General features: G+C 46.4%; 1 protein-coding gene across 1 annotated transcript in view; it reads right to left on the reverse strand.

Annotated features, from left to right (window-relative positions):
• The window catches only part of LOC140729502 (serine/threonine-protein phosphatase 2B catalytic subunit gamma isoform-like), a 44,755-nt gene extending 43,607 nt beyond the window's left edge, over positions 1-1,148 (reverse strand). The window contains exon 1 of the mRNA XM_073049339.1: positions 1,076-1,148. Coding sequence (XP_072905440.1) covers positions 1,076-1,148 — 73 coding nt within the window. The remainder of the gene's footprint in view (positions 1-1,075) is intronic.
• Positions 1,149-17,169: the final 16,021 nt, after the last annotated feature.

Below are 17,169 nucleotides of genomic sequence, written 5' to 3' on the forward strand. Positions count from 1 at the left end.
TTCTGTACCTCCTCCTTTCGCAGCCAGGTGCTGGTTCCATGTTAGAGCTAAAGGGGCACTGAATGTTTGCTTTCCCCACTGGCGAAAGAGCTGATACCCAGACAAGGTCACCCATGATGGCTAAACCAACCCTTAAAGACAACATTCCTCATAATGTTACCATACGCTACCCTGAGGTTCATTTTCTTGCAAGTATTTACAGAAAATACAAGAGAATTTATAAAAATCTATGCAAAAATATTGGGTGGTGGGGTGGAGATACGTCTCTACCAAAGTTAGGTGCAAGGCGTTCCGTCCCTCTGCTAGCCTGCAGGTCACCCTTGGGTAAGGCAGATATCCTACCTCTCCCGGAAGTTCTGGGAGTCTCCCGCATATTGATAGCTGCTCCCTGACATCCACAAATTATATACAATATTCCGGAAATCGATTTTTTTGAGAGCGAGCGAGACAGACAGAGAGAGCGAATGACAGACGTAGTGAGAGAGTGACAGAGAGAGCATCCTGATTGGTCTCTCTTTGTGCTAAATAGACCTATCAGTTTTCTCTGTGGGTGGGCTTTACAGTCAACCCTTCTCTCTCTTTCATTGTCCTTTAGTGTCAGTTTAGTGTCCTGCAGCGCCATGGCAGCGTGTTCCAAAAAAAAAGAAAATATTAAACGTACTTCACCCCGGACCACACCCCGGCCTAATAAGGGTCAAAAATAATGACAGTGTTGCGCGCTGCACTGTTTGCAACAGTGACTTTTCTATTGCCCACGGTGGGTTAAATGACTGTAAAGGACATGTTGAGCTGAGTTTAACAGGTGTCATTCGTTCACTAGCATAGCTAACGTTATTTAAACTAGCTGGCTAGCTGCTAATCAACTACTCTACGTGATGAGGCCAAACTCCCTGTAGACTTGTTTAAAGTTGTAATAGAAAAAAAAACAACTCCATGATTATATAAGTATATATTTTAATGTCACATTTTCTGCATAAGACAATATAATAAGGATACACCTTATGCTTTCATTTCTTTTAGGGACTACAACATATCAGGGAGGCTAAGCGCAGGGAAGGCTACTCAAGTATTTCACAGTTCTTTTCAGCAGAAAACCAAAGTCTGACAGAGAAGGTCACTAGAGCTGAGGTGTACTTTACATCTTCCATCGTCGAGCATAACCTGCCATTCCAGGAGTGTAAGCACATAGGCAAGAAAATGTTTCCTGATTCAGAAACAGCAAAAAGCTATGCCTGCTCATCAACCAAAACAGCAGCTACTGTGAACATGGCACTGGAACCTGAATGTTCACAGGATCTGTACAAGTTCATCCAGACAGAAAAAAGGCCATACAGTATTTTGGATGACGAAAGCAACGATATCATGTGTGAGAAGGAATGTGCCATTTTAGCCAGGTACTACAATGAAACATGGGCTAAGGTACCAGTCGGATTTGTAGACATGCCAGTGTGCAATGATGCCAAAGCTGAAAACATATTCAACTGCATTGCATCATCCATGCATGACAAAGGCCTTGAATGGTCTAACTGTGTAAGATTTAGCAGTGACAATGGCAATGTGATGATTGGCAAAAACAACTCTGTCTTATCAAGAGTGAAAGCACAGGCCCCTCATGTTTACAGCGTTGGCTGTCCAAGACACCTGATCAACATTTGTCTAAAAACTGCTGCTGAGGAGCTCTCAATGTCACCAAGTTTGCAAAAGAAATAGAAAATCTATTCGCATTAGCATTTAGCTATTAGCATTGAGATTGCCAACAAAATACTCAACAAGGAAAATATATATGTGCAAATAGTTTCAATATGAGATCAAATAAATTGTGTTCTTTCATTATCAAATGCCCTCTATAAATACACACTAGGAGGTCGACTGTCCTCTATACATACACACCTGGAGGTCGACGGGGGGGGGGGGGGGGATATGGGGTTGCGGGGGGACAGGGGTGATGGTGCTACCTCCCTGAAATGAGTTTTTGCAGGGTGGGATGTCTGGTAAGGAGTAACATCTGCTTAGCCCCCGATCAGGGTCACGTGAAGCCATGGGAGCAAGTGGTGGATGGTCGTATGAGCAGCCGGTGCAGATCACAAGTCCTGGTGATGTGACCACTGACGCCAGGCAGACAATCTCTGAAGGGTATTGATAATGGCTGAGGGTCACCCATCTTGTAAAGACAGTGCCCAGAAGAAGGCAATGGTATTCCATTTCTGTAGAAAAATTTGCCAAGGACAATCATGGCCATGTGACTTCACCACACCCTGTTCCAATTCCAACCTCACTCCTTCCGAACGCACTGCTCTCCGCTCCCTCTGCACCAATCCCAACCTCACTATAAAACCTGCTGATAAGGGGGGAGCTGTTGTCTGGCGTACTGACCTCTACCTGGCCGAGGCACAGTGACAACTCTCTGATACCTCCTCTTATTTACCCCTTGATCATGACCCCACTAAGGAGCACCAGGCCATTGTCTCCTATACCATCATCAACCTTATCAGCTCTGGGGATCTCCCATCCACTGCCAGCAACCTCATAGCTCCCACACCCCACACTTCCCATTTCTACCTCCTACCCAAGATCCACAAACCTGCCTGTCCAGGTAGACCTATTGTCTCAGCTTGCTCCTGTCCCACTGAACTCATTTCTGCATACCTTGACACTGTCTTATCCCTCCTTGTTCAATCTCTTCCCACCTATGTTCGTGACACTTCTCATGCTTTGAATTTTTTCAATGATTTTAAGTTCCCTGGCCCCCACCGTCTTATTTTCACCATGGATGTCCAGTCCCTATGTACCTCCATCCCCCACCAGGAAGGTCTCAAGGCTCTTCACTTTTTTTTGGATTCCAGACCTAACCAATTCCCCTCTACCACCACTCTCCTCCGTCTAGCGGAATTACGTAGTTCTTACTCTCAATAATTTCTCCTTTGGCTCCTCCCACTTCCTCCAAACCAAGGGTGTAGCCATGGGCACCCGTATGGGTCCCAGTTATGCCTGCCTTTTTGTTGGCTTTGTGGAACAGTCCATGTTCCAAGGCTATACGGGTATCCATCCCCCTCTTTTCCTTCGCTGCATCGACGACTGCATTGGCGCTGCCTCTTGCACACATGCTGAGCTCGTCGACTTCATTAACTTTGCCTCCAACTTTCACCCTGCCCTCAAATTTACCTGGTCCATTTCCGACACCTCCCCCCCCCCCTTTCTTGATCTTTCTGTCTCCATCTCTGGATACGGCCTATCTACTGATATCTACTATAAGCCTACAGACTCTCACACCTACCTGGACTATTCCTCTTCCCACCCTGTCTCTTGCAAAAATGCTATCCCCTTCTCACAATTCCTCCGACTCCACTGCATCTGCTCTCAGGATGAGGCTTTTCATTCCAGGACGAAGGAGATGTCTTCCTTTTTTAAACAAAGGAAGACATCCTTTGTCCACCTTTGTCCTTTGTCCACCATCAACTCTGCTCTGAAACGCATGTCTCCCATTTCATGCACATCTTCCCTCACCCCATCCACCCGCCACCCCACTCGGGATAGGGTTCCCCTTGTCCTTACCTACCACCCCACCAGCCTCCAGGTCCAACGTATAATTCTCCGTAACTTCCGCCACCTCCAACGGGATCCCACTACCAAACACATTTTTCCCTCCCCCCCCACTTCTGCTTTTCGCAGGGATCACTCCCTAAACGACTCCCTTGTCCACTCGCCCCCCCCCCCCCCATCCCTTCCCACCGATCTCCCTCCTGGCACTTATCCTTGTAAACGGAACAAGTGCTACACCTGCCCTTACACTTCCTCCCTCACCACCATTCAGGGCCCCAGACAGTCCTTCCAGGTGAGGCAACACATCACCTGTGAGTCGGCTGGTGTGGTATACTGTGTCCGGTGCTCCTGGTGTGGCCTTTTATATATTGGTGAGACCCGATGCAGACTGGGAGACCATTTCGCTGAACACCTACACTCGGTCCGCCAGAAAAAGCAGGATCTCCCAGTGGCCACACATTTTAATTCCACGTCCCATTCCCATTCTGGTATGTCTATCCATGGCCTCCTCTACTGTCAAGATGAATCCAAACTCAGGTTGGAGGAACAACACCTTATATAGCGGCTGGGTAGCCTCCAACCTGATGGCATGAACATTGACTTCTCTAACTTCCGTTAATACCCCTCCTCCCCTTCTTACCCCATCCCTGACAGATTTAGTTGTTTGCCTGTTCTCCATCTCCCTCTGGTGCTCCCCCCCCCCCACTTTCTTTCTCCTAAGGCCTCCCGTCCCATGATCCTTCCCCTTCTCCAGCTCTGTATCACTTTCGCCAATCACCTTTCCAGCTCTTAGCTTCATCCCACCCCCTCCGGTCTTCTCCTATCATTTCGCATTTCCCCCTCCCCCCTCTACTTTCAAATCTCTTACTATCTTTCCTTTCGGTTAGTCCTGACGAAGGGTCTCTGCCCAAAACGTCGACAGTGCTTCACCTTATTAATGCTGCCTGGCCTGCTGTGTTCCACCAGCATTTTGTGTGTGTTGTTGTTTGAATTTCCAGCATCTGCAGATTTCCTCGTGTATGGCCATGGAAAGACCATGATCGCCCATAGCATACGACACAGAATGATGATAAAACTCCGACATGGACGGTCCCAAGTCTGGCTATGAAAGGAGGATGGTTGGCATGGGCTAGCAACCACATCCCATAAAAACCCAGTGCTACAGAAACACTAACAGAAGCTCCAAAGCTCTCAAAGATGTCCTGGGAAAGGAAGGATCATCACCCACAAGATGTATAAAGCTGTGTGGGCTGATCAACCTTTGGCCCAGGACACAGGACTGGCGAGCTGCTGTCGGAGGCCTCTGCCCAGGACACAGGACTGGCGAGCTGCTGTCGGAGGCCTCTGCCCAGGACACAGGACTGGCGAGCTGCTGTCGGAGGCCTCTGCCCAGGACACTGGACTGGCGAGCTGCTGTCAGAGGCCTCTGCCCTGGACAGAGGACTGACGAGCTGCCGTCACAGACCTCTGCCCAGGACACAGGATTGACGAGCTGCCGTCACAGGTCTCTGCCCAGGACACAAGACTGGCGAGCTGCTGTCGGAGGCCTCTGCCCAGGACACAGGACTGGCGAGCTGCTGTCACAGACCTCTGCCCAGGACACAGGACTGGCGAGCTGCTGTCGGAGGCCTCTGCCCAGGACACAGGACTGGCGAGCTGCTGTCGGAGGCCTCTGCCCTGGACACTGGACTGGCGAGCTGCTGTCGGAGGCCTCTGCCCAGGACACAGGACTGGCGAGCTGCTGTCGGAGGCCTCTGCCCAGGACACTGGACTGGCGAGCTGCTGTCAGAGGCCTCTGCCCAGGACAGAGGACTGACGAGCTGCTGTTCAAGGCCTCTGCCCAGGACACGGGACTGACGAGCTGCTGTTCAAGGCCTCTGCCCAGGACACAGGACTGGCGAGCTGCCGTCACAGGCCTCTGTCTCTGTAAAGGTGATGGGCTTAAGAAGTAGAACAACTAATATGCAAAACGACAAATTGTGCAAATAAAATAAGGTTGGAACTACTTGAAAAGTTACTTGATCAGCTGAGAAGCATCTCAAGTACCGTAGAAAATTTGGGGTGGCTATAATCATCCAGTTCTTAGATTTGCCAGGGGGCTGGGAAGTTGCACAAATCTCATCCCCAGTTCTTAAAGGGAGGAGGGAGAAGCTAACTACGGAAAAATTCCAGAGATCTGATTCATAAAACTAAACTGGTTGTCATTATAAAGAAAGATTGAGAAAACGGTAGAGGAACTCAGCCAGCATCAAAGTAGAGGAACCCAACAGTTGACACTTTGGGTGGAGATCCTTCATCAGGATTGGAAAGGAAGGGGCAAGAAGCTAGAGTAAGGTGGGGTGGTATAAGCTGAACAGTGATACAGTAGCTGTAGCCAAGCGAGGGGAAGGTAGTGGGTTGGGGAGGGTGGGATGAAGTAAGAAGCTGGAAGGTGATAAGTAGAAAAGGCAATGGTCTAAAGAAAGGACTACGATAGGAGTGTGGACACAGCAGGAGGGGCAGAAGGTGATTCGCAGTGAAGAATAGAGAAAGGGTAAGAGGGGAGCCAGAATGTGGAATGGAAAATGAGAAGGGGAAAAGGGGGAGAAATTAGCAGAAGTTGGAGAAACTGATGTTCATGCCACCGGGTTGGAGGCGACCCAAACAGAATATGAGGTGTTGCTCATTCAACATGAGAGTGGCCTCATAGCAGACAATGCAAACCCTTAAAGATTTACTACGGCTTTTTTAACAAATATGACAAGAGTTCTTTGAAGCAGTAACAGAAGTAATGCTGTGAATCCGGGACCACCATGAAGTGTCTGATATTGTCCTGTGACAGACAGCTCAACAATAAGATAATTCATCAGTGAGGCAGTGGGAGGTTTAAAATGAGCTCAACAGGTTACACTCATGTCTATCTCTGAGGCATGTGGCAGGGGCTAATAAAAAGTGAGGTGCAAGTGGAGTGGGCCAGTGTTAAGAGTGGTGAGGCTTAGGCAAGAACAGGTGCAGGCTAGAATTTAAGCTTGAGAAGTTCAGAGGTATAGCAAGTGAAGGCAGGATGGTAGTTCAGGCAGAGGAATACTCCTCCTGTGAGATGTGGGATTTCAGGGTACCTGACAGTCTCCTGGATGACATCTGCAGCAAGTGCATCCAACTGCAGCTCCTGACTGACAAGGTCAAGGAACTGTTGCTAGAGCTGGATGCAGTCAGGACCATCCGGGAGACTGAAAACCTCACAAATGAAACTTTTACTGAGATGATCACACCCAGAGTGCAGCTTCAGACTGTAGATGTGTGACCACCAGAAGTCAGGGAAGTAAGCAGTCAGTGCAGGGTTCCCTGTGGTCATTCCCTATTCCCTTCAGTTAACAAGTATATTCCTTTTAACACTGTTGGGGGGGGGGGGGGGGCAGTGAGAATGACCTGGGCACGGCAGCAAGGTCAGAGGCACTGTGACAGGTTCTGAGGCTCAGCAGGGAAGGGTAAAGCCAGGCAGAACGGTAGCAATGGGAGACTCAATAGTTAGGGGGCATGGACAAGAGACCAAGAGGCCGTGAAATACGTCAGGATGGTGTGTTGCCTCCTAGATGCTAGGGTCCAGAATGTCTCAGAGCAGCTGTAGAAGATTCTCAAGAGGGAGGGTGGGTAGCCAAAGGTTGTGGTGCAGATTAGCACAAATGATATGTAGAAAGGGGAAAGAGGTTCTGCACAGTGAGTGTAGGGAGTTAGGGAAGAGGCTGAAGAACAGAACCTCAAAGGTAGTAATCTCTGGATTACTCCCAGTACCATGTGCTAATCAGGGCAGGAATAGGTTGATTATACAGATGAATGAGTGGCTGACTAAGTGGGGCAGGGTTTCAGATTTCTGGATCACTGGGATCTTTTCTGGGGAAGGTACGACCTGTACAAAGAGGATGGGTTACACCAGAACCCGAGGGGGACCAATATCATTGTGGGTAGGTTTGCTAAAACTGGTGGGGAGGGTTTAAACTACTTTGGCAGAGAGATGGGAACAGGAATGATAGGGCTGAGGATAAAGCATTTGGTATACAGGTCGATGTAGTGCAACTGTGAGGAAGGATGGGCAGATGATAGAGCAAAACGGCAATCATGGGATGAACTGAAATATAACATGGAGGCAAAATCGAAAAGGGTGCCAAATACAGGACTGAAGATGTTACATTTGAATGCACGCTGCGTGCAGAATGAGGTAGATGATCGCACAGTTAGAGATTGGCAGGTATGATGTTGTGGCTCAAAGATTATAGTTATCAGCTTAATATAAAGTTGTAGATTAGTTTCTAAACAGGGAGAAAATTCAAATATCCAAGGTGCAAAGGGACTTGGAAGTCCTTGTGTAGGATTCCCTAAAGGTTAACTTGCAGGTTGAGTTGATGGTGAGGAAGGCAAATGCAATGTTAGCATTCATTTCGAGAGGACTAGAATATAAGGGCAATGATGTAATGCTGAGCCTTTATAAGGCACTGGACCCTTTATCTAAGAAAGGATATTCTGGCACTGGAGAGGATCCAGAGGAGATTCATGAGAATTATTCTGAGAATGAAAGGGTTAACATTAGGTGTGTTTGATGGCTCTGGGCCTGTACTCATTGGAGTTTACAAAGAATGGGGGGGGGGGGGGGAGAAATCTATCGAATATTTAAAGATCTAGATGAAGCAGATGTGGAAAGGATGTTTCCTATAGTACGAGAAGGCACAATCTCAGAATAGAAGTACATCCCCTTAGAACAGGGATGAGAAGGAATTTCTTCAGCCAGAGGGTGATGAATCTGTGGAATCAACTGCCACAGACAGCTGGAGAGGCAAAATCATTGAGTATATTTAAATTGGAAGTGGATAGGTTCTTGATTAGTAAGGAGCATCAAATCAGCCATGATCAAATGGCTAAATTCTGCTCTTGTTTTACGGAGTTATAAGGGAGTATGATTGTGTAAATGCATTATGGAAGGAATTGGCACTGCTGAATGGTTGTTCCTTTTAAAGACCAAAATGAAACTGGGATTGACATCAGAACCATTGCACAAAGAACGAAAAGGACAGGTCATGTAACACCTGCAGTGAACGAAAAAGGTAAGACTTCGAAACCACATAGGCCAACTGGAAAAATTGCCAAGTTATCTTTAAAACATTTTTTCCTTTTGAGACATTGTAAGTGTTACTTACTTCGATGTACTTGTTATTTTGAATAATAATAAAGATTTGAAAAGAAAAAGAAAAATTGCCAAATGGCAGATGAAATGAATTCCCAATAAAGTTTATGATACAAAATATTTAGAGTATACAACTGTGCCTCAAAGCTACATATTGTCCCATCTAAAGCTGATACAGAATGTAGAGATGGGGCCAAGGTGACCAGCGAGTTGGAGGGAGGGGTGTGGAAAGAGGAGACACTGAGGAAATTGGAGGGGCTCGAGAGTGGGAGGAAGGGAAGCAGATTTTGCAAGAGGAGGGGTGAAATTGAAGGGAAGGTGTAATATAGGGTTATAAGCCTAGGGGAGGGGGTACGTTAGAAATGGTTGAAACGAGTGACGCAGGATGGATTATTCTGACGAGGACGAGGGGTGATGGCTGGAGAGACGAGAGATGGAGTGGTTGAGGGAAGGGAGTAGGGGTGTGGTACGGAGTTGAGGGACTGGGTTTAATAGAGTGAGTGTAGGGAGGGTTGGTCCGCCGGCCCCCGCCCGCCGCCGGTACCTTTTATCAACCCTGTCGACGGTAGACAGCGGGAAGGCCCGTGGCTGCGAAGCCGCCGCCATGTCGCGGTGAGCGGGCTCCGCCCCTCGCGCCACGCAGAGCGTGCCGGGTGTTGTAGTCTCATGGAGATGCCATCCCGCCAAAGAGAACTACATATCCCAGCAGGCACCGCGTAAAAACGTGGGTCCGGTTGTGACTGAAAGGCCTTCACTAGATGGAGCAATAGACACACATTCTTGGAGGAACTCGGCAGGCCAGGTAACGTCTATGGAAAAGAGTATAGTTGATGTTTTGGGCTCTGAACGCCGACTGTACTTTTTCTCCACAGATACTGCCTGACCTGCTGAGTTCCTCCAGCATGTTGTGTGTGTTCCTCAGATTATCTGCATAATTTCTCTTGTTTGTAACTTGTTTCACTGTTCCCTATACTGAGGGAGCCTAGCACCGGAGAGCAAAGCCTCAAGTACAAGGTCATCTCTTCAGAACAGTGATGGGGAGGAATTTCTTCAGCCAGTGAATGGTGAATCTGTGGAATTCATTGCCATGGACGGCTGGAGAGGCCAAGTTATTTGGTATATTTAAAACGGAGGTTGATAGGTTCTTAATTAGCAAGGGTGTCATATGTTACTGAGAGAAGGCAGGACAATGGGATTGACAGGGAAAATAAATCACCATGAGCAAATGGCAGAGCAGATTTTGCTTCTATATCTGACGTTGTTATGGTTAGGGTGATCAGCACTGAAACCATCAACCACCCTGAAAAGAGAAAATCTGCAGGCGCTGGAAATCCAAGCCACACACACAAAATGCTGGAGGAACTCAGTGGGCCAGGCAGCATCTATGGAAAAGAGTACAGTCGAAATTTCGGGCTGAGACCCTTCAGTGGGACTGAGACATCCTGAAACATCTTTCCATTTCTGGATGAAAGTACCATGAGAAACCCTTATACACCACTTTGACATTGGAGAAAGTTAACCAGGCTCATGAAGCACCACCTCAAGCCTTCATGACTTCACAAAGCTATGCTGACTATCCCAAATCACACTATGCCTCTCCAAATGCTTGTAAATCTTGTCTTAAGAATCCTCTCCAACGATCTGACCACCACTGATGTAAAGCTTGCTAATCTATAATTCCCAAATGTGAGGGAGTATTCTGGAGTGGTGTGAATATAGCAGATATTAATTCAAACAGGAACTAGTCTATGGTCCTTAATTGAATTGGACTTTATTACGTACTCCTTCACATACATGAGTAAAATCTTTACGTTATGTCTCCGTCTAAATGTGCAATGTGCAATTTATGGTACATTAATAAATAGTATGTACAACAGGACAATCAATATAACAGAAATACAGTGGCGTCAGCATGAATTAATCAGTCTGATGGCCTGGTGGAAGAAGCTGTCCCGGAGCCTGTTGGTCCTGGCTTTTATGCTGCGGTACCGTTTCCCAGATGGTAGCAGCTGGAACAGTTTGTGGTTGGGGTGACTCGGGTTTCCAATGATCCTTCGGGCCCTTTTTACACACTTTCTTTGTAAATGTCCTGAATAGTGGGAAGTTCACATCTACAGATGCACTGGGCTGTCCACACCACTCTCAGAATCCTTCGACTGAGGGAAGTATAGTTTCCTTACCAGGCAGTGATGCAGCCAGCCAATTGTGCTCCTGTAGAAACTTCTTAGGATTTGGGGGCCCATACCAAACTTCTTCAACCATCTGAGGTGAAAGGGGTTCTGTTGTGCCTTTTTCAACACACAGCCAGTGTGTACAGACCACGTGAGATCCTTGGTGATGTGGATGCTGAGGAACTTAAAGCTGTTCACCCTCTCAACCCCAGATCCATTGATGTCAATAGGGGTTAGCAAGTCTCCATTCCTCCTGTAGTCCACAACCAGCTCCTTTGTTTTTGCAATACGGATATTGAGAGAGAGGTTGTTTTCTTGACACCACTGTGTCAGGGTGATGAGTTCTTCTCTATAGGTTGCCTCATTATTGTTTGAGATTAGGCCAATCAGTGTGGTATCATCAGCAAATATAATTAGCAGATTGGAGCTGTGGGTGGCAACACAGAGAATTAAGGAGGGGGTTTAGTACACAGCCCTGAGGGGCACCTGTGTTGAGGGTCAGAGGTGAGGGAGCCCACTCTTACCACCTGCCAGCGATCTGACAGGAAGTCCAGGATCCAGCTACATAAGGCAGGGTGAAGACTAAGACCAAGATTGGATTGTGGATATGGAAGTCTTTACTAATCACAACAGCAGGCACTCTTATGGAGACCCTCTCGGTAGGGTCCCCTGAACTGAAAGTACATCACGATCTTATATCCTTAAGTTAAAAGATAACAGTAGGCATTTACCATAAAACCATATAACAATCACAGCACGGAAACAGGCCATTCCGGCCCTCCTAGTCCGTGCCGAACTCTTAATCTCACCTAGTCCCACCTACCCGCACTCAGCCCATAACCCTCCACTCCTTTCCTGTCCATATACCTATCCAATTTTACCTTAAATGACACAACTGAACTGGCCTCTACTACTTCTACAGGAAGCTCATTCCACACAGCTATCACTGAGTAAAGAAATACCCCCTCGTGTTTCCCTTAAACTTTTGCCCCCTAACTCTCAAATCATGTCCTCTCGTTTGAATCTCCCCTACTCTCAATGGAAACAGCCTATTCACGTCAACTCTATCTATCCCTCTCAACATTTTAAATACCTCGATCAAATCCCCCCTCAACCTTCTACGCTCCAATGAATAGAGACCTAACTTGTTCAACCTTTCTCTGTAACTTAAGTGCTGAAACCCAGGTAACATCCTAGTAAATCGTCTCTGCACTCTCTCTAATTTATTGATATCTTTCCTATAATTCGGTGACCAATTCAATCTTTACAATGGCCTTGTTTTCTTTAATACTTTGGGTTGAAGACCAAATGAGCTTCTTGTCGAATCTGGAGGGAATTTTGGTGTTGAATACTGTAGTCCAAGAACAGCATTCTCACATAAGTATTTCTCTTCTCCAGATGTGTAAGGACGGTGTGTAGAGCTATGGCTATTGCATCATCTGTTGGTAAGTGAATTGTAGGGGTCCAGTGTGGGTGGTAGCAAGCTGCAGATGTAATCCTTGGCCAACCTCTCAAAGCATTTCCTTATTATAAGTGTGAGTGCAACAGGACGCCAGTCCTTCAGCCATGTTACCTTGGTCTTTTTGGGTACAGGGATAATGGTGGACGTTTTGAAGCAGAAGGCCACACTACACAGAGAGAGAGGGAGAGATTAAAAATGTCTACAAACACACTTCCCAGTTGTGCCATGCACATCTGGAGTACTCAGCCTGGGATGCAAATTACAAGCAGTAAGTTTAAATTAAAAGCACACCTTTGCAAATAAACAATATTCTATAGGTAGCACAGACTAAGAGATATCGTTTACATGAGATATTTGCATATGCATCAGCCAAATGGTCTACTCTCCTCTCTTCTTAGATTACTCCAGCCCTTTATCTTTCCAACCCACTTGGCTTCACCTGTCATCTTCCAGATAGCCTCCTTCTCCTCCCCCAACTTTTTATTCTGGCCCCCTTCCTTTTCGGTCCAGAAGAAGACCCAAAATGTCAACTGTTTTTCATTCCCACAGATGCTGCATGACATCTTGAGTTCCTCTAACATTTTGTGTGCTGCTCTAGAGAATTTGTGCAGAATTTCTCATGTTTATTATTAAGACAATGGGGTTGTGTTAATTGGCTTGCATCTATTAAAGATTTGAGTAATGAGTTTAAGAAACTTGTACCACTGTAAACAAGTTCAAGGAAACTTGCAGACCAGACTGATACTATCACATAGCTCTTTCAATAGTTGGACATCTGTCTTTCTGACGTCAGAAGATTTTGGAATATTTGTGTAAATTCATTTCTCCCAGAAAGATGTTTGAACCTTCAGCAGTGTCTTATGAAGCACAATGTGCTTCGACTGTAAATACAAAGGAACCACTTATCAACCCAAAGTATTAAAGAAAACAAGGACATTGTAAAGATTGAATTTGTAGTGAAATGCCTACTGTTGTGTATCTTTTAACTTAAGGATATAAGATCGTGATGTACTTTCAGTTCAGGGGACCCTACCAAGAGGGTCTCCATAAGAATGCCTGCTGTTGTGATTAGTAAAGACTTCCATATCCACAATTCAATCTCTCTCTGGAGACTTTGATCACAATCACAACACCAAGATTATCCCTATTACCTTTCTTGAACAAAGGGATAACATTTGCCACCTTCCGACAATTCCTGTGGTCAGTAAGATTACCAAAGGGGCAGCAATCTTTTGCCTCGCTTCCTGCTGTAACTAAGGGTTACCCTGCCCTGGGGCTTACCTGTCAGAGGTTCCAGCACATGTTCTTTCTTAATGGTGGCATGTTCCAGCAATTCAGCCTGTCCTACACTGACCCCACAATTGTCCCTCTCATTGGTGAATACTGAAGCAAAGAATTTATTAAGGATCTCCCCTGCCTCTCTGACTCCAGGTGTGTGATTCCCTGATTAGTCCTACTCTCACTCTAGAACATTCCCTTGGGGTTTTTCCAAATCCTACTCCCCAAGACCTTCTCATGCACGGTAGTGTAGTGATCAGTGTAAAGGGTTACAGTGGGAGCTGAAATTCTGCCGCTGTCTGTAAGGAGGTTTGACGTTCTCCCTGTGATCTTGCGGGTTTCCTCCGGGATAGGGTCAGTAAGTTGTGGACAGGCTCTGTTGCCACAGGAAGCGTGGAGACACTTGTGGGCTGCCGCCAGCACATCCTCACCGATTTGATGTGAACTACGCATTCCACTGTATGTTTCGATGTTTTGCTGTACGTGACAAATAAAGCTCATCTTATTTAATCTCCCTGAAGTCTCTTCTAATGCTCCTTTCTGGCTACCTTATAACTCTCAAGAGCCCTGTCAGATCTTTTTTTCCTAAACCTAAATATACTTCTTTCATCCTCTATATCAGCTAAATTAATTGTTACCACTGTTAACAATGCAAAATTCACAACAGCCTTCCCTTCTGCATGAAAGAGGCTGGTTGTGGAGAGCAGTGTATGGGTGTAACAATCAGCCTCTGTTGTGGTATCAAAAAAATGCATGTCTGTGATAATAATCTCGCAACCAAGGGCTTCATAGGTAAGGGGACAACAATCCACAAATGTACCAACAGTCAGCAAATCAATGGTTTATTGTTTAGGAAACCCAGTCAGAGTTACTAGTAGATAGATAGATAGATAATGTATTGATCCCAAAGGAAATTGCAGTGACACAGTAGCATTACAAGTGCACAGATATACAAATATTCGAAAAGAAGAAAGAATAAAAAATAAGTTACCACAAACAGTCTAACAAGAGGAGGCCAGCCTTTCCAATCAGTTTATTCAGCCTGTTGGCATCACTCAGATTGATGCCATTGCCCCAGCACACCACCGCATAGAAGACTGTATTGGCGACAACAGACTGATAGAACGTGTGAGGGAGAGGCCTGCACACTCCAAAGGACCTCAGTCTCCTCAGGAAATAGGAGCGACTCTGGCCCTTCTTGTACACAGCCTCTGGATGATGCTCCACTCAAGTCTGTCATCCAGGTGCTTGTAGGACCTCATCACATCCACGTCCTCACTATCAATAGTAACAGGGAGCAGTGCAGGCTGGGTCTTCCTAAAGTCCATCACCATCTCCTTTGTCTTACTGGTGTTGAGCTGCAGATAACTCAGCTTACACTATTTGATGAAGTCCTCCACCAGGGCCCTGTATTCATCCTTCCATGCTCCCCTTATACACCCAACTATTGCTGAGTCATCAGAGAATTTCTGCAGATGACATAACTCAGTGTGGTATCTAAAGTCCGAGGTGTACAGGGTAAACAGGAAGGGAGCCAGTACAGTCCCCTGTGGGGCACCAGTGCTGCTTATAGCCACGTCTGACACACGGCTCTGAAGCTGCACAAACTGTGGTCTGCCAGTCAGGTAGTCCATTATCCAGGAGACAGTGGAAGCCCCAGCAATGAAAGCTGTATGGTACTGAAGGCACTTGAGAAATCAAACAGTGCTGCCCTGCTTATTCAAATGGGAGTAGGCTCTCTTTAGCAGGTAGATGACAGCATCGTCAACTCCAATGTGCTGCTGGTAGGCAAACTGCAGGGGATCGAGGGCTGATCTGACCAGGGGTCTGAGGTGAGCCAGGCTTAGGGTTTTCATGATGTGTGAGGTCAGGGCCACTGGACAGTTGTCATTCAAGACTTTTGGTCGGCCCTTGGGCAACACACAGCAGTACTGGACCCAATGAAATTCAATTTACCATCATTCAACCGTACACATGATCACCGCCAAATGAAACGTCGTTCCTCTGGACAGTATGTATAACTCACACAATACACAGAGTAATATTAACATAAATAAATTAACAAATAATAAGGTGAATTTATGTCACACGTTAAAAAGTAAACAGTATAACACTACTGGGGCTTCATCCGTGATGAGACCTGGGTGGCGTCAGGGAGTTCAGTCGTCTTGTGGTCTGGAGGAAGATGCTGTTCCACATCCTAACAGTCTTTATCCTAACGCTACGCTACATCCTGCCTGGTGATGGGGGGGGGGGGGGGGGGGGTGTTCAAAGACCATAAGACATAGGGGCAGAATTAGGCCATTGAGTCTGCTCCATGATTCATTTCCCTCCCAACTCCATTCTCCTGTCGTTTCCCTGTAATCTTTCATGCCCTGACTAATCAAGACCCTATCACTCTCCACTTTAAACACACCCAATGACTTGGCCTCCACAGCTGCCTGTGAAAATTAATTCCACCATCTAGCTAAAGAAATTCTTCTTGATCTCCATTCTAAACGAATGTCCCCCTAGTCCCAGACTCCCCCACTACAGAAAACATCCACACTATGTAGGCCTTTCAACATTCGGTAGGTTTCAATGAGATTCTCCCCCCACCCCCATTCTTCTGCGTTCAGGCGAGTACAGGCCCAGAGCCACCAAACACTCCTCATACAATAACCCTTTCATTCCCAGGACCATTCTCGTGAACTCCTCTGAAACCTCTCCAATATCAGCACATCCTTTCTTAGATAAAGGCCCGAGGCCTCACCAATGCCTTATAAAGCCTCAGCATTACATCCTTGCTTTTATATTTTAGTCCTCTTGAGATGAATGCTAACATCACATTTGCCTTCCTCACCACAGACTCAACCTGCAAGTTAACCTTTAGGGAATCCTGCAGAAGCTCTCCCAAATCCCTTCGTACCTCAGTTATTGTATTTTCTCTCCATTTAGAAAATAGTCAACCCTTCAATTTTCTTCTACCAAAGTGCATGACCGTATATTTCCTGACACTGTATTCCATCTATTTCTTTGCCCATTCTCCTCATCTAAGTCCTGATGCAGCCCCTCTACTTCCTCAAAACTACCTGCCCCTCACCAATCCTCATATTGTCTGCAAACTTAGCAACAAAGACATCAATTCCATCATTCAAGTTATTGACATATACTGTACCATGAAAGGAATCCATTCCAACACAGCCCCCTGTGGAACACCACTAGTCACCAGCAGCCAACCAGAAAAGGTTCTCTTTATTCCCACTCTTTGCTTCCTGCCAATTAGCCACCGCTTCATGAGGTCTCCCAAGTCACTTTGCACCCTGGATTTTTGAATTTCCTCCATTTAGAGAACAGTCTATGCTTTATTGCTTCTACCAAAGTGCATGACTTCCATCTGCCACTTTGCCCATTCTTCTAATCTGCCCAAGTCTCCCTGCTTCAACACTACCTATCCCTCCACCTAACTTCATATCATCCACAAACTTGTCCGCAGAGTCATCGATTAAATCATCAACATACAACGTAAGAAATGAGGCCAACACCTGCCCCTGTGGAACACCATTGGTCACTGGCAGCCATTC

The sequence above is a fragment of the Hemitrygon akajei genome, chromosome 1 (assembly GCF_048418815.1).
Source record: "Hemitrygon akajei chromosome 1, sHemAka1.3, whole genome shotgun sequence".
Taxonomy (NCBI): Eukaryota; Metazoa; Chordata; class Chondrichthyes; order Myliobatiformes; family Dasyatidae; genus Hemitrygon; species Hemitrygon akajei.